An 18880-nucleotide genomic window follows, 5' to 3' on the forward strand; every position below is an offset into this window, starting at 1 on the left:
CCGAGGGGAGCGTGCGTGAGTCCTCCATTGTGCGCCCGGAATTCCCAGAACCAGCTGTCTGCATCGATGCACCACATTATGGACCACATGTCTGTGGCCGAGCACCACTTATGGACCCCATGGGTTGGGGCATGGCCCCTCTGCTGGAACCGGCCATGAGGGCCTGAAATCTTGCTGGCGGACCTTGGCCACAGGGCACCGATGCCCCACAGGTGAACCACACGTAGTCGGCCCTGTGGGCCATAAATAAAATAAATAAAAATGGACACATTGGGTGCAAGTTTTAATACAAATAGGCTGCCAGTAAGCAAAGCAAAGGAATGACAACAACTGGAAGAAATGATAATAGCCAGCAGAGGGAGCCGAAGAGCAAGAGATCACCTGCAGGGTTAGGGGTTGTTTGGTTATTTTTATTATTGAACACTGATGAACTGTGGTGACTGCACCGATTGGTGCTTGGGGGTGTATTGGTGCGTTTTTGGGTGCTTTCATGGTGCATTGATGCAGAGCAGACTGTCTCCCCCCCCAGAAAGAACAATCACAGGTCCTGGGTTAGTCTTGTAAATAAAAATAGCGTCATTGTAAATAATGCTCCCCACCGTCAGTGTGTAGTTTGAAGAGCATTCCGCAATTTGGTTAACTGTGGGCGTAAGTCTGTTAGGCAGGGTGCAATGGAGCAGCGGGACACATTTATTTATGTTTTAAAACTGTCGCACTCAGGGTCAGGTTAAAAGTAGAGGGAACTACACCTACGTGTCACACTAGAAAAAAGTTGTAGGCCCGGGACGTGCCTAAGAGGAGGAGGGTGCAGTGTTGCGGATATGAGGACTGTATATTTTTTTGATTGTGTGAATTATTATTATTGTTTATTCTGCGCCTCCTGCCTCCGGAGCTGTGTAAAGGTCAAAGGGCATCTCATAATTAGTCCATAAAGCATCCACACCACAGCCAATCATAGAATACCCCTGTTCAATAGTTATATCTTATTATGTGTTTTTAGGGTAAGGCTGTGTCTCCCATTAATTGAAATACTCCATTGCACCAGTGAAAGAGATAGATTCCCTTCATTCCCACTCCCAACACTTCCATTCCCCCCTTTTCGTCAATTGCAATTCGCATTGCCAACTGCATGTTGGGCGGTTTTCCCTTCATCCGCCATTGACCACGAGGCAGGGTTGGGGAAGAAAGGCGGGTCCCCACCTCGTCATAGAGGGGAGGAGTGAGTCAGCCCCACTCAACCAACCATGAACAAGGGGTTGGACTTGGAGAGGGTGTGGAGAGAAACATCGAGGAGGTTCGCGAAGGTTGAGGGGCGGGGCCTATATAACCCGCAGGCAGGGCGTGTCCAAGGCAGATGAGCTTTGACGGGATGAGCTACGACAAGAGCGGAGTGTGTGGTTTTTTTGGTCAGAGCTGGGTTGGTCGTCAGTGGTGGTCAGTGTTTGCGTAGAGTGGAGGGGTTGCGTTGAGTTGTCGGTGGTGAGGAAGAGTTGGACTAAGCAAGAGAGAAAGAGTCCTGGAGTTAGTAAGAGAGAGAACCCGTCATGCGAGAGAACCCGTCACGCCAGACCCCCCACCAGCAGCGTTGGCTTGGCTCCACCAAGCAGCTCCGACCCGCTACCCCGCGCACACAACAGGATCGGTGGCATCGGCGGCCGTCGAGGTCCAGCCCGACGTCCCGTGCGGGATCAAACTCCAGCCAGCTCCGGGCCTTCCTCCAGCCACCCACCTCCTGTCATTCCTGCCTGCAATTTCCATCCATTTGCGTACGTGAGTTTGTTTTGTTCGTGCTGTCCTGGGTAGTAACAATAAGTCTGTATAAGCTAAAGATTGTACTGTGTCACCTGCGTCTCATGTCCCTGTAAATAAACGTGACTGCTTGCTTCCTACTTATATGTGTCAATAATAAATCCAATTACTCTTCTGTACGTCTTCTCGTCTTATTCCTTTTCCTCTTTGCATTCGGTCGTTTTAGAGTTTTCCAGATTGGGCAGCTGCGGTGCGATACGGCCAAAGTTTGGGTGGAATCGGGTTCTAGTCGGGGAATAACTGTTCGGTCGCGGTCATACCAACCGCTCGGTCAAAATAACATCTTAACCGCGTCCGCAACAATATAAAAGCAAATATAAAAACAGAATTTGTAGAAAGCTTTACTTTAATAAATTATGCATTCTGAAACCCATTTATGGCACACACTATTTTTTTTTGGTCAATCTAAATGAAACGTTCAGGGAAATCCCCTTAACCATTCCAAAGTCATCAACAAAAATAACCGGGATCAAGATTGAACTCGCTGAAATGGATCAAAAACTACCAGCTCAACCATCTGGCTTGACGTTTTGTGATCGCAAAGACTCGCTCTGACTGATTTTTGGCACTTTTCATTCAAATCTCTCAATCCTCTGCACAATGACAATCCGGTGATATTTCTTTGCTGACTTTGCATCCCTGGTAATAATACCAATTTTAAAGAGGTATTTGTCATAATTAACGAACTTTCAAATATTCAGAGCAGAGCTTCCTCCCGAGGCTACAATTGCCATTACTGTGCTGGGTATAATTAGAGCTGAGACAATTGGTGATTGGAGAGGCACGATGTAGTTCTGACATATTTGGGTTAGTAACAACAAAGCAAGCTTGTTCATGTGTGCCCAATCTTTCTTTAGTTTAAGCACAACTGAAAATATTGTGATTGTGTTTCATCACGAAAGATGCTGATTGGGTTTCTTCCCGAAATATGTTACAGGTCTGGTCAAGCGGATAAGATGGGGAACAGACGAGAATATTTATTTCATGGTGTGTGACAGAATAAATGTAATGTAATTACCATGGGAGATAAAGTGTCAGGCACGTGTGTCGAAAGCCCTCGTCTCCACCGCCCCAGTGTTTGTGTCTAAGCCCTCTACCCTCCACCCTGCAGTCACCTTCCCCCTGAAGTACATCTGTCCCTGTGTGTACTTTTCCATTCTGAGCAGCTGGCAGAAATCAACGGCCATAGGTATAACTGGTATAACTATAATATAATATACGTGGTATAACTAGGCCAAAGGTTGTGACGCGCTATGTATGGACACGATCGTATAGGAACATCTGGCAAGCTCAAGGCAAACTCCAAGTATGGAATTTCCCCAGCTTGCCCACCAATCAGTGCAGCCCATCAATCATCGCCTGACGGGCCATGTCGAAAAATGGGCGCGCACCATGGGTCCAATACGCCCTGTGGGATATGATAAAAAAAACAGCGTACACCATGTTGGTGTGTTGTTCGCATGGTTACCTCCGCCTGTCCGCATTGTTTTCACCCCTGTCTGTCTGTTTGTCCGTTTGTGAACAAAATATCTCAAAACGTTGTGGACGGATTCGGACGAAATTTGGCAGAGATGTAGGGTATGTGACAAGGACGAAATGATTAGATTTTGGTGAAGATCCGGATTCGGATCTGGCTACTAGAATTTTTAAAAGTGATTCTTCACCATTGGGAGATAGGGCCAAAAACGATACATAGCAGGATATCTCAAATAGTTATGGATGGATTTGGACGAAACTTGGTGGATAGATTGGGTGTGTGATATGGACAAATCGATTCAATTTTGGTGAAGATCTGAATATGGATTCGGATATGATAATTATTGAATTTTTTAAGTGATTCTTCACCATTGGGAGATAGAGCCAAAAACGATACATCGCAGGATATCTCAAAAAGTTATGGATGGATTTGGACGAAACTTGTTGGAGAGGTTGTGTGTGTGACGACGAAGAGTCGATTCAATTTTGGTGAAGATCCGGTTCCGGGTGGTATCATTTTTAAAAGTGATTCTTCACCATTGAGTGATATGGGCAACCAAGCGGAGGTATGCTCTCTACTGAGTGCCGATCTAGTTGTTCGTGTTAGTCAGGGCCCTTAGGGATATTTTGGGGCCGTTTGGTTCAAATTCTTCCAAAAGCACCAAATTTGGCCCGGATGTTGCCCATGCCATACTCTTTCGATTTTTGACGGGCGCCAAGACGGGCGCCCCCCCCCCCCTCCCCCGGGGGCCCATATTGGCGAAATACTAAATGGCCGCCACCCGGATTAGAGGAAAATCAGTTAAATAACCAAAAGGGTTGGAATCATGTATGATACCACTTTTCAGGGGTTTTCGAGGTCGAGGAATCCAATTATGATGTTATTTTGATGATTCGAGGTCAAGGTCAACTCTCAAGGTCATCTTAAAGGTCATTTTTGAGTCAAACATGTCGGTTTTTGAGTTTTTTGTCAAGATTTACGCGAGGTTCACCATTTTATGTTTCTGGGTCGGGTAATTGAACTCTGACCTTATTTTTGACAATTAGAGGAAATATTTACATGTCTATTTGCTAATTTTCAGGCATATGCAGTTCATCAGTCTAATTACAAAGGTATGGATTTTGATGTTTTATGAACTGTATGCCATATCCTTGTGTTTAATTTTTGTGCGATCATGATCCGGGTTCATGTATACATGATTGTATACATGTCATAAATATGACGTCATAGGTCATGTGACCTGGCGGCCATATTGGATTTTATGAAAACCTTAAAAATGGATCCCTGCCTTCATTTTTCGATCGATTCATTTTGAACTTTGACCACTTATAGTACGCCATGTCATTGGATGCATATCCTAATTATGACGTCACAGGTCAGGTGACATGGCGGGATGGACCGGTATGGTCCCCGGATCATACCGCCCTTGGCGCCCGTCAAAAATCGAAAGAGTATGGCATGGGCAACATCTACGCCAAATTTGATGCTTTTGGAAGAATTTGAACCAAAATATCCCTAAGGGCCCTGACTATGTGGTTGTTCTTACTTTTGGGTCCCTGCTGCTTCTCGGTACCTGCCCGCCTCTTGGTGCTTCCCCAGATTGCTGTTCCTGTGCTTCATGGATCACGGTGTGCTTGTTGCAACGTGGTTGGGTGGCATGTAAGGTGCCCCTGGTCCGATCGGCTACGCACCCGGAGAAAAGACCCATGCCCTGTGAGCGAGCATCAGACATGCAGCAGGTTTCCCTTTATCTCTGTGTCGTCTTCTGATCTGTCCTGTGTGCCCCAGAGTGAGTGGATAAGGCCATAAATTCCCAATGACGCGTTGGGTTTATTACCCTGCGCTCGCGAAGCGAAAAGCGAGGTTAAGCATTCATTGTGCGTACGTGTGCCGTGTGCCGTACGTCTGCATTTTAAAAATTCATTTTCTCGGCAACCGTCCGGAAAGCGGTCCAATGACACGAAATTTTATCATAGAAGCGCGTCCGCCTGTATAATTTTTTATTCATAATTATGACGTCATAGGTCGTGGTATGGACGCCATCTTGGAAAAACGTTACACCTCCATATCTCCCAAACTGCTCAATGGAAAAAATTTAAACATGGCTCTTTGTCAAGTACTCACCATGGGGAATACGATATGTTGATGATGATGTCATTGGTGCTTTAATTATGATGTCATAATTCGACAAGTACAATGCTTGATCTGATCAGTATGAATAAAACAAAAATTCCTCTGCAACTGTTCGTCCGATTGACACTAAATTTTCAGAATATGAGCGGCTCCTCCTGTAGACTTTTTAAATGATAATTATAACGGCATAGGTCACATGGTACAGACGCCATCTTGGAAAAAATCGAAAAACGTTGTACCTCTATATCTCCGAAACCGCTCCATGGAAAAATTTTAACATGGCTCATTGTCAAGTACTGACCTTGGGGAATAAGACATGCTAATGATGATGTCATCGGTGCCTTCGTTACGACGTCATAATTCGACAAGTACAACACTTATCCGATCATTGTGAATTTTTTTTCTCAGCAACTGTTGGCCTGATGGGCCCGAAATTTTCACCATAAGAGCGCCTCCTCCTTTAGAATATTTTAATGATAATCATGACGTCATAGGTCATGTGGTACAGGCGCCATCTTGGAAAAAACGAAAAATGTTGCACCTCTATATCTCCAAAACCGCTGCATGGAAAAAATTGAAACATGGCTCATTGTAAAGAACTCCATATGGGGAATAGGTGTCAACGATGACGTCATTGGTGCTATAATTATGATGTCATAATTCGACGGGTACAACGCTTAGTCTGATCAGTTTGAAATGTATCGAGTGTGATCTATGCAACAATTATATTAGAGAATATAAATTTATGATGTCATCGCTCACTTGGTCTGGCAGCCATGTTGGATCAAAGAAAAACAATGTTTAAAAACAGAAGAGTTGGCTCGCAACAAGTTGACTGTGCAGGGTAAGTATTCTATGAATACCATCTAGTTTATTATTTATTCATGTGTTACAGTCTGTAATGTAATGGAGAAGGTGGATCAGACTCGGCAACGGTTGCTCGAGTGAGATGTGCATGGAAGAAGTTTCGGGAACTGAGTGGCGTGCTGACGAGGAGGGGAGTGTCGTTGAAGCTGAAGGGAAAGGTGTATGCTGCATGTGTGAGAAGTGTTATGATTTATGGGAGCGAGACATGGGTAATGAACGTAGAGCAGCAACGAAGGCTGGAAAGGGTGGAAATGCGAATGGTTCGGTGGATGTGCGGAGTATCGTTGAGAGAGAGGAAGACAACTGATGAATTGCAAAAGATGATGGGAATAGAGCCTGTGATGGATGCTGTGAAGAGGAACAGGTTGAGATGGTTTGGTCATGTGTTGAGGAAGGATGAAAGTGACTGGTTGAGAAGAGTGATGGAAATGAATGTAGAAGGAAGTAGAGGACGGGGAAGACCGAGAAAGACTTGGCTAAAGATGGTCGAAGAAGAAATGCGGGCAAGGAGGTTAACAAGGAGAGATGCAAAAAATAGGGCAAAATGGAGAAGATTGTCATGGGGACCGCAAGGCTAACCCCCGCTCTAGCAGGGAAAATGGCCTTAAAATGCCTGTTGTTGTTGTTGTTGTTACAGTCTGTAATCTCAGCAGTGTGACCATGGTCTTCTTTTCTCCACCTTACAACCCCCCATTTTGATGAAATAAATCCCAGTTTGATGAACTCTTGTGTTGGTTGCATTGTGCGTAGTGAATTGGCAAATTAACCGGTTAGATCTGCAGATTGGGTTTGTGTTAAAGCTCTTGAAAAGCAGATCGCGGATAGGCTCGCTCGGCCAATCTTGTCAGGCAGATTCGCCGTGGTCGTGTATCTGAGATACCGTTCGTGCCAAAATACCAGACTTTCAAGATGACGTAATCCGCCCCAGAATGCTCGGCATGCGTGCGCAGAAATCCCCAGCAACAAGGTTCATCAGGGCGGCTGGATGTAGACCATGCGTGTGAGAGTTCTTTGACTCCTGGGAGTGTGGAGTTTGCTCACTTGAGAAGAAGTGGCTTCAGTGTTGGCTCGCTGTTTGTGGTTGTTTCATCACATGACCAAAAATTTGTTTATTTAGGATATTAAAAGTGCTAATGTTATGAGGTTAGAATTTGATAAATAGAACCAATGATGCCACGAATGTGATATTGCTTGTGCATGACCTCGGTGAAAAAAAAAAATCAGAATCCAATTTTTTTTGACGTCATAGGTCACATGGTTCGGCCACCATATTGGTTTTTCGTGAAAAAAACTAAAAACCCCTTTTCTCCGAAACGGCTGAACAGATCGAGCCCAAACTTTGCATGCATGATCGCATATCCATGCCGAACAAAAAGTTCAGCGATCGTGATGTTATAGGTCACATGGTTTAGGAGTTATGGCGTTTTGAAGCATAAAATCTCCTCCCTCATTTTTGAAGATATCGAGTGGGAACTTTACACATACGTTCCCCGTGTCTGGAATCTCAAATGGTCTTTTGAAATTTGCGGCGTCTTGAAAAATTTTAAACACAATTTACCAGAAAAATTCCCCAATAAAACCAAAGCTAAATGATGCCGCTTCAGGTTAACGTCTGAATCATCAGCTTATCCTTTGTTTCCACGGCAGTTAGCATCCTTTGATCAACACGGTCTGTGGATTCCATCCATTGTTTGGCCTCAGGGGAAGTTAGGTCAACAAAAGTCTAATTTTTGGCATCGGATGGCCTGTCCTGTAAATGGGCTAATTTAAAGAGCCTTACTGTGATGTTAGAGGCACAATACCTTGTGCCTTGTCTGTTACAGGCAAAATATCTGGTCCTCTTCAACAACGTAGCAGCACCGGATGAATGGCGATGTGAATAGCTCCTCAACTTAATGCAGGCATTTGATGCGGAAGTGATAAAGGTCAGAGTTTATTCTAAACCTACCCACGCACACCACTCTCGTAACGATATCCAGCGAGCTACATGTGACTGGTAACCCAGCGGCAAATACAGAGATGGTCGCTCGATGTGAATGGGTCCCAGCTAATTTGATGGACACATTTCATGAGTTTGATTGACTGTTTTCAAGGTGATGTGAATGGGTTTACGACGGAGTGCAGCACCGGAGTGTGATCCTGAGTGTCAATGTGAAGAGGGAGGGCTTAATATGACGGAGCCGTGAATTGGCAAGGCCAGTTGGGCTGCTTTCTGCGAAAGGACTTGACATGTCAGATGTCAACATGATGAAACTTTGATATTGACATCCTGGAACTCAAACTCGGTCTTGGCACAACTTGACAACTGCAGATGCGACATAGATGATCCTTCAGTTGTGATCACGTGATCATTATTTACCAGTCAAAAATGCAACGCCAATTTGGAACGCATCATACGGAGGATTGATGGATTGTGCATTTTATAGCAAATGAAATCTGTCGATTATTCAGAGGCCTAGTTACAGCTTTTCAAGATAATGGAGAGGTGACTATCCCAGCAGAGCATAACGTGAATAAAAGTGCACGCAATGAAGGCAACATTTGTTGCACGATATATTTCGAGAGATAAACTGTGCTGTTACAATGTGGTGCTTTTGCTACACTGTTAGAGGCAAGCTGCTGAAGATGAAGATGGACGTGTAGAGCATATAAGGCCCACCGTAATCGGGGACAAGGCCTGAGCCTCGGCGCAAGATGAGACGAGCACGTCCGCAGCTGTTGCGAATCAGCTCAATGGCACGAGCATGGGTCATCGCCTCAGCACTTTCTCCATTTATCTCCACAATTTGGTCACCGATCTGTGGAAACAAGAAGATGCCATAATTATGGGACTCTCCTTGGACTCTACCTGCTCAACTGATGCCTTAAAACTGATGAACCAAACTGTACTGAACTTGCTAGTATCTTGACATCACCTTGAGATTCACGACGTATTTAGGGCAGAAGGGTACGTGATCTACTTGATATTATAATTGAGGTTTCTACCTTCCTGTGTATTATCGGTGAAATGTTTCATCAGGTACAGACATCAAATTGCAAACCCACCCCCTCACATGTCCCAATTGCAATGGCAAACACGACGATCATCTGCACCAACTTGGTTCAAGAATGCACTTACCTAGGAGTTTCGGGGTGACTGCTGCTAACATCAGATATTGCTCCATTTGGTTAGGTGCCGTCTACTTATTATGTAGACATGTGGGGGGTGAGAATCAATGGACTAAAATGAAAGTGAGTGCCTCGTCTCTATGAGCAGGTACACATCGGTCCACATTTGCCATGTAAAGTTTGCATTCACTCGAATTTCCTCCATGAACAAATTCAGCTTTCAAAACTTTCGTCGAGAAAAGTTTTTCTTCTTTTGTATGTAACACACGGCTGTGAGTAGCAACATTGGCTGAGGGGGCGAGGCCGTGCCACTGATGAAAGCTCACCTACCTACCCTTCGACAAGGACACCATGCGATCTTTGACCTCCACCAACTAGTGCTAGCAGATGGGATGCCGAGCTTAACATAGATCCGAAGGACGGCACAAACATTGACGGATCTCACTACCGACGAGACACCGGGATGACGGTCGTAGCCGGGCTGAGATTTGAAACCAGGCTAGACACCTCTAAAGTCTAAGGCTCTAAGCTATCCTTCCAGCCCCAGAAAGGTTATTGTGCCGATGGTCACAGTTCGCACACCATGTGACATCGGTGCTGCACCCAGTGCAGCAAAAAGTTTTGCTGTTAACAAGTATTAATAGATCGTATGTCCAGTCGTCAACTCGTGCATTCTTTCAGCCATCTTTATGGTCGGGCAATTAATCAACCTCAAGGAGAACAGCAACATATTTACATTTTCTGCCATTAGTTCACCATAGGGAGGGGCTGGCTTAACGATGCATCACCCGTACGCTTTCATAGGCCACACCCACAGAAATAGCACGACGATGTCCCATTGGGTGCTTGGGAGGAAAAATGGAAACAACAGTCGGAGCGAATTGAAATACCGGAATCAGCATGAGCCATGGCGTTGCGCCCATGAAGGCAAGGCATAAATTGACAAAAGGAAGGAAGGGCCGGGTAGAAAGGAGAAAAAAATGGAAGGTTATATCAAGTGTGCACGGAATTTTGTGTGTGTAATAAACAGATGGCTCCTTATATTAACTGGGGAAACTTCAATTTTCCCCCCCAGAACCTAAAGATAATCTCATGCGAAATCCATTCATCAGGATGAGTGTGTGCCAGAATATGAGAAGGTAAAATTAAGGGTACAGACAATATTCTCAGCAGTTTGAATGTTCAGGATAACACAATGTTGTTCAAAGCAAGTACAATGTTTGTGTCTGAAAGCTTCTTGTGTTAACATCATGAAGATTGTCATTGCACAGCTCCCGGTGGGTTGTGGAGATAGCTTACACCTATCAGGAGTGCACTATGATGCAGCTAACATATTGGATTCCCTCTACTAATATTATTCCAAAGATTCCTTCCTTTCAATGTGTGGTCTACTAAAGGCCCTACCTAAAGTTTATTCTTCTTCTTCTTCTTTACAGACACAATGATTATCACGTTCTTGGGGCATTGGCTGGGGGAAGCTTAGCCCAAGTCGTTCACGTAGCGGCTGGCCAGGTTCGGCGAAGGTTAGGGCGGGAATTTTGAATTTGGCCAGGGTGCCCGCAATAGGTCACCTACTACTCGCGCAAGACACCACGGGGTCTTTAACGTCCACGAACTATAATGCCGGCAGATGTGACGTCCAGGGTTAACGTCCATCCGAGGGACGGCACACACATTGATGAATCACTCTGCCCGTGAAACACCGGGATGATAGTTCATAGTTTAGAGACCGCACCGTGGCTTTAAAAAAAGAAGAAGAAGAGTATGGCATCTTATGTGGGACCATGACCAAATTCAAAATTCTTGCCCAAATCTACAAGAGTGGTGACCTGTCCATGGATACTTCTCTCTGCCATGGAAATGTTCACATTTTATCCTGGGAACCCTGCTGCTACACACGTATGGGACTATGATGATGATGAAACGTGTGTACCCTCAGCTTGCCGGTGCGACTGGCTGGGCCGTCCTCGGCGAGTCGTAGAATGAAGAGGTGCAAGCCGTACTCTCGCCCCCCTCGTAAACTGAATCCGTATCCTCTTGGGCCTTGCTCCAGCTCCACACCATACAGCTCACCCTCCTGAATAGCCTGCTAACATAAGGGTGAAGAGTGCAGTGTTCCAGATTCCTGGCACTACATCACCACAAAGCAATGTCAGGACAGACACAAACATTGACATGTGTCAAAGCGCATATGGGACACCAGTGGGTTACTATCTCCCAAATGGCTTAAACTGCAAATGCCTGTCTGTGACTTGGTGCATCTGCACAGTTTTGAGTTTGAACCCACATACCTCATTTTGTTTGGCCACCAGGTTCTGGGTAGGCTCAGGCACTATGTCCTGTCTCGCCTTCACCTCTGATCTACATACAGGAAATAAAAAGAATACATTTTGATAAACTGATATGGCTGTGAGTTAGCACAAGGTGCAACAGCAGTTTCATGATCCTACCTGTTGTCCTGCCCGCATTGGGTGAGGTCTACAGGTTGCTCTTTACTGGCTGGTGCTGCAGTGCGTACTGGCTCTGAATGTGAACAATGTTGTCATGTTTAGGATTTATCATAGTATATTGACCACACTATTTAACATTTACATCCACAATCTCATTGCTCATTTGATTATACTCTTACTTTACCTGGCTCAATCTGAAATGAAGGTTTCAGTCGACTACATAGTTGCAATTGAAGCCACGAGGCAAGTGCTTATGACACAGATGAACTGCAATGAGCAGGACCAGCAGTTTAAAATTTCAAATTTTGCCACGGTACCCACACACATCGTCTAACTACAAACAAATGCAAGCACATTGGACAGATAGATTACTGCTGCTACTGATGGGGTTTACTCTCAGATACAGTGTGCACACAACTGATGTCTGTGCGAAAATCGGACTTGTTTTATACAACATGTGAAATCCATATGATAATCTGGAGACGTACCAGTAGGGGGTCCAACGCGCAGCGTCACCATGGTGCCCGAGTCACGGATGAGCTGAATAACGGCGGCGTGGCTCAAGCCATCAAGGCTCGTTCCGTTCACACCCAGGATTCTGTCGCTCACGTGTAGTTGTCCACACCTCTCTGCGGGACTGCCTGCGATAATGCGACCTGGGGTTTGCGACATATTGACGAGAGCGGTTCACAGGATGACTGAATGAAGAACACATTGTCGGTGGGATAAGACCAGAGAAGATCATGCAGCATTTGGAGTGAAATGTTGAGTAATCATTTCTCGAAGAGAAAATCTCAATTGGTAGGAAATATATTGACTCATGTCTTCAAGCACTGATTTCACCTGTTTTCTAACTTATCACATTTACTACAGTCAAGGAAACTCTCCTTTTTGTTTTCTCATCCAGGAATTAATAAAATAAAAACCTTTTGTGTTTCAAACAAGTGAATCTCTGTTTGCTACCTCCCCCTTGCACTCCCGTTTGCACTTTTAAGGAAGCTTGGCCTCTAATCGGGCCTGCCAAGTCATCCATCACTCAGCACAGTGAATTGGCTCTGCACAAGCATCCTACCACTGCCTTCATTATCCTAACAAGTCATCGTCATAAACCTTTCTCACACTCTCTGCTTCTGCAAATCTCAAATGACCGACCAACAACCTGCAGCGATGGAAAAACCAGAAGCCCTTTAAAAACACCTGAGTTTTCATCTTGTATTTGCCGTTAAAGTTACACAATCAATCAGATGTTCCTCATGTTGTTCAGCTTCTAAATTTTCAGGAAATAAGTTACAATGATCAAAAAGGGTTCAAATAAACTATTGCTTCAATCCTACTCCCCAATAAGCACCGACACATCAATTTTGGTTCAAATAGAAACCTCCTGGAGGTTACACCACTCACCAGCATCACACTGATGCCCCCATTTGTACCACAAAGATGCTCTGTTGAACGGGTGGATTAAAGGAAAAAAAATCATTAAATCGCCCAAAAAGCAAAAATAATCCATTTGGTTCCACCAAACGATTTGATTATTCACACTGGATGCAGGAAGAGTGAGGCAAAGCACATTCATTAGCATCACTCATTATCCCAAGGGTGGATCCTCTGACTTTGGATGTTTGCGTGGCTGCTGAGCAAGGATAACTAGAAGCAGAAACAACTAGATGCTGTTCATAGAATACTTACCCTGTGCAGTCAACTCATTGCGAGCCAACTCTTCTGTTTTTGAACATTGTTTTTCTTTGATCCAATATGGCTGCCAGACCACGTGAGCGATGACATCATAAATTTATATTCTCTAATATAATTGTTGCATAGATCACGCTCAATACATTTCAAACTGATCAGACTAAGCGTTGTCCCTGTCGAATTATGACGTCATAATTATGGCATCAATGACGTCATCGTTAACAACACCTATTCCCCATATGGAGATCTTTACAATGAGCCATGTTTCAATTTTTTCCAAGCAGCGGTTTTGGAGATGTAGAGGTGCAACATTTTTAGGTTTTTCCAAGATAGTGCCTGTACCACATGACCTATGACATTATGATTATCATTAAAATATTCTCAAGGAGGAGGCGCTCCTATGGTGCAAATTTCGTGGTCCATCAGACCAACAGTTGCTGAAAAAAAATTCATAATGATCGGATGGATAAGTGTTGTATTTGTCGAATCATGACGCCATAACGAAGGCACCGATGACATCATCATTAACATATCTTATTCCCCATGGGGAGTAGTTGACAATGAGACAGGTCTCAATTTTTTCCATGGGGTGGTTTCAGAGATATAGAGGTGCGAAGTTTTTCCAAGCTGGCGCCTGTACAACATGACCTATGACATCAATATTATCATTAAAATATTCTACATGAGGAGCTGCTCCTATGGTGAAAATGTGCCCATCAGACCAACAGTTGCTGAGAAAAAAAATTCACAATGATCGGATATGTGTTGCACTTGTCGAATTATGACGTCAAAACAAAGGCACAGATAACATCATCATTAACATATCTTATTCCCCAAGGGGAGTGCTTGACAATGAGCCATGTTTCAATTTTTTCCATCTAGTGGTTTCGGAGAAATATAGGTGCAACTTTTTTTGATTTTTTCCAAGATGGTGTCTGTATCACGTGACATATGACGTTATCATTATCATTAAAAAAATTATACAGGAGCTGCACATATTCTGAAAATTTTGTGTCCATCGGTCTAACAGTTGCAGAGGAATTTTTGTTTTATTCATACTGATCAGATCAAGCGTTGTACTTGTCAAATTATGACATCATAATTAAGGCACCGATGACATCACCATCAACATATCTTATTCCGCATGGTGAGTACTTGACAATGAGCCATGTTTCAATTTTTTCTATTGAGTGGTTTGGGAGATATAGAGGTGTAACGTTTATCCAAGATGGCGTCCGTACCACGTGACCTATGACGTAATAATTATGAATAAAAAAAATTCTACAGGCGGAGGCGCTTCTATGGTAAAATTTCATATTAATCGGACCAACAGTTGCTGAGAAAATGAATTTTTAAATACAGACACGTATGGCACACGACACACAGCACACGTACGTAACTGAATGCCTAACCCTGTTTTTCGCTTCGCGAGCGCTTTTTATAAATTGGGCTTTTTATAAAGCTTTGTATATGTGGATCAACCCTTGGAGATCATGGCGACAGGTGGCAGCTCGGATGTCTATAAATTATGAATTGTGAGAAAATAACTGTTTTAAACCCTTATTTAGGTGCAGGGTGGTGAAAGATGTTGTCCTATAAAGTTTTATGGCGATTAACCTTGGGAGCTCAGAGGAGTAGGTTAACAAACAAACAAACAAATGCACATTTCGCTTTTTATATGTATATATATATATATATATATATATATATATATATATATATATATATATATATATATATATATTGTTGCAGATATGAGGACTGTATATTTTTTTGATTGTGTGAATTATTATTATTGTTTATTCTGCGCCCCCCGCCTCCGGAGCTGTGTAAAGGTGAAAGGGCATCCCATAATTAGTCCACAAGCATACACGTCAGCCAATAATAGAATACCCCTGTTCGATAGTTATATCTTATTCTGTGTTTTAGAGTAAGGCTGTGTCTCCCATTAATTGAAGTACTCCATTGCACCAGTGAAAGAGAATAGATCCCCTTTCATTCCCATCCCCAAAATCTCCATTTCCTTTCACATCCCCTTTCGTCATTGCCAAGCCTCGATTGCCAATTACATCCCCTCCAAAACCACCATTGAAAATGTGCTCGGGTCGGGGAAGAGGGGCGTGCCCGCCCGTCGTCATCAAGGGCGGAGCCAGAGGGTCGCGTGACCAACCAGGGCCGAGGTGAGCACACCGATGGGCGTGTCCTGAAGGCCGGCGGCTTGATCGCCGGAGGCGCTATAAAGGCGCGCGCGCAAGAAGCGTGGAGTCAGGGGAGTCGGTGGTCAGTTGGTTGCGTTGGTTGCGTTGGGGAGTCGGTGGTGAGGAGTGAGTGGACCAAGAAAGAGAAAGAGTGGTTGGACCAAGAAAGAGAAAGAGTGGTTGGACCAAGAGAGAAGGAGTGGTTGGACAGGGAGACGTGCAAGAGTGTTGTTGAGTTGAGGGTTTGGACCAGACGAGTCAGACGAGTCCTGGCAAAGCAAGCGGCGGCCACAGCAGCAGCAACACCCAACAGCCGCTTGGGGCCTGGACGGCGGTTTTGAGCAGGGCCGCGAAGGAACGGCGGCTGCTAAACGCGCCGATCGTGCTGCAGGACCCCCTTGGACCTTCCTCTCCCTCCAGCCATCCACCTCCTGCCTTTCCACCCTTCTTGTGTACGTGAGTTTGTTTTGTTTGTTCTGTCCCTGGGTTAATTAAGTCTGTATAAGCTAGTATTTGCACTGTGATACCTGCGTCTTATGTGTTGTAAATAAACGTGACTGCTTTCTTTTTGCTTGTGTGTATAATAAATCCAATTACTCTTCTGTCCGTCTTCTCGTCTTATTCCTTTTCCTCTTTGCATTTCTTCGTTTTAGTCTTTTCCCAGATTGGGCAGCTGCGGTGCGATACGGCCAAAGTTCTGGGTGAATCGGGTGAGTCGGGGAACAACTGTTCGGTCGCGGAGCCTTCGCTCGGCAAACAACATCCTAAACCGCGATCAGTAACAATTGGTAGTCAGGAGTTGGGATTTGAACCTGGGACTAAATTTATTTAGCCCAAATTTTGGACACCAATTGTGTTATTACAGTAACAATTGGTGTCGGGAAGTGGGATTGGACCCGAAGCGCGCTTAACGCGCTCAAAATTACAAAATACCGAAATTGCTTTTGTTTTACAAAACCCGAATTTTGAAATCGCGTCATGGCTGGTCAAGGCGACGGGATGCCGGTGGGAGAGATAGACGGGGTAGAATCGACCCAGGACCTCGGGGAAATGTATGTGGAGGAAAGAGAGGAGGAGAACATTGGCAATGTGGTTGAGGGGGTATCAGGTGCACAAAAGGGCGTGCTCGCGCACGTGGTTGAAGAGTCCCAAAATAGCGGCGCAGTGGAGGGCGAGCCCGCGGTGGCGGCTGGGGACGCTGGGCAAACCGGGTTTGACCTCAGATTATTCTTGACCCAACTGAATGCAAAAATGGATAGGATGGGGGGCCAAATGGGAGAGATGGGGGGCCAAATGGGGGCAATGAGGGACGAAGCGAGGGGTACCAATGCCCAAATTGGGAAGTTAGACAAGAAATTTGAGGGGTTAGACAATGGGATAGAGGAGGTGAAAAATGGGTTAGAGGGGCTAGAAAATAGGATGGAAGGCAAATTGCGGGAGATAGGGGAGCAATCCGCCTGATAAATTAAACAAATGGGAGAGCAGATAGAGGAGGTAAAAATCGGGGTAGAAACCAAATTGGATGCTCAGAGGGATGAATTGGGACAGATGAGGGTGGCATCTACAAAGGAGATGAAAGAGGGGATACGACGAGGTGTGAGTGAGGAGGTCTCGGGGCTACGCGAGGAGGTAAAGCGAGGTGAGAAGCGTATGGAGAAAGAGGTGAGAAATAATACGGCTAGGTTACAGGGGGGCATAGAGGGTCTGACGGAGGAGGTGGAACAGCTGACAGAGGGACAGACGGAGTTAGTGGAGCAGGTTCAAAGGAACACTGCAGTACTCGGAGGGTTAAAGGCGACACAAAAAGAAATTAAAAACGAATTAATAGCGACGCAGAGGCAATGTCAGATGGTACGTGAGAGACTGACAATGAGGGTGGACGAGGTGACAGAGATAATGGAGACGAAGGACCGAGAGGTGAGGATGCACATAGAGACGGTCACGGTAGCCTTAGAGGACGAACTTGAGGAGACGCACCGGGGAATAAAAGAGGTGAAGCAAAAATTAGAGGAAGTGGAAGAAGAGGTGAGTGAAATTAAGAAGAGACGGAGGGAAACTAAGAGGGAGATAAAGGAGGAATTAATGGAATTGGTACAAGGTCTGTGCTCGAATCGTGATGTGCTGCTCACTAACCAAATAAAGAGTTTGCAGGTGGCAAAAGAGGTGTGGAGACGAGGTGCCAAGGTGAGTGGCGAAATATTCGGCAATGTATATGATGTGAGGAAAGCTTCAGTCGGCTTAGGGGTTGCTATGGATCCGGGTGTTCTTGAGAGGCCGTTGGTGAAGTGTGTGACAGGTCAGGTGTGCGAAAAAAGAGGTGTGCAAGAATGTCCGACCATGGGGTGTGTGAGGAAAAAGTGCGCGCCGACCAGTGAGTGTGCTGTCGAGAGTGAGTCGGTCGTAGCGCGTGTGCGAGGGGGTACATGGAAGCGCGGTGTGGTGAGTGTTACGGAGGAAGTAACGAGAGAGTGTACACCTGTGGTGAGTGTTACAGAGGATGTAACGAGAAAGTGTACGCCTGTGGTGAGTGTTACAGAGGATGTAACGGGAGAGTGTGCGCAAGAGTGTGCGCAAGAAAGGTGTGTAACGGACAGGTGCATGAGGAAAGAGTGCGCTGTCGAGAGTAAGGGTGAATGCGCTGTCAAGAGTGGAGGTGAGAGTAGTGAGAGTGACACGGAGCGTGAGTTGGTTGTGACAGGTGAGCGAGGATGTACACCTGGAATGGAAGGATGCACACCTGGAATGGTAGAGCGTGTGTGGGAATGCACACTTGAGTTGGTCGTGAGGCACGTGGTTGGGTGTGCGAGTGAAAGCACACCTGTGATTGTCACAGAGGAGGTGAGCGAGGAAGGGGCGTGAAGAGGTGTGTTGGTGAGGTGTGCGAGCGACGAATGTGTGCCAAGGTGTTCGGTGGTCAGGTGTGTGACCAAGTCTGTGAGCGGAATGAGTGCACCGAGGTGTGTAAGGAAAGGTACGAGGAGCATGGGAACAGCTGGAGGTATGAGCAAGAAAGGGGTAGCGTATGCGTGTAAGCATCCAGGTGAGGCATCGACGGTAACCGGGTTAGCGGTTAGAGCGACTTTTAGCCGAATCGGGCCCTCGGTGCGTGCCGGGCTTCGCGTGCCGCGAGAACCAGCGGGGATCCGAGC

At 45.4% G+C, this 18880-nt stretch overlaps 1 protein-coding gene across 1 annotated transcript in view; it reads right to left on the reverse strand.

Annotated features, from left to right (window-relative positions):
* Positions 1-18880, reverse strand: part of LOC137425927 (membrane-associated guanylate kinase, WW and PDZ domain-containing protein 1-like) — a 229891-nt gene that overhangs the window by 21002 nt on the left and 190009 nt on the right. The window contains exons 14-18 of the mRNA XM_078776136.1: positions 12333-12500; positions 11845-11917; positions 11686-11755; positions 11328-11483; positions 8946-9084 (exon numbers count right to left, since the gene is read on the reverse strand). Coding sequence (XP_078632262.1) covers positions 8946-9084; positions 11328-11483; positions 11686-11755; positions 11845-11917; positions 12333-12500 — 606 coding nt within the window. The remainder of the gene's footprint in view (positions 1-8945; positions 9085-11327; positions 11484-11685; positions 11756-11844; positions 11918-12332; positions 12501-18880) is intronic.

This window comes from Myxine glutinosa, chromosome 4, assembly GCF_964187855.1.
Source record: "Myxine glutinosa chromosome 4, kmMyxGlut1.1, whole genome shotgun sequence".
NCBI classification, from domain to species: domain Eukaryota; kingdom Metazoa; phylum Chordata; class Myxini; order Myxiniformes; family Myxinidae; genus Myxine; species Myxine glutinosa.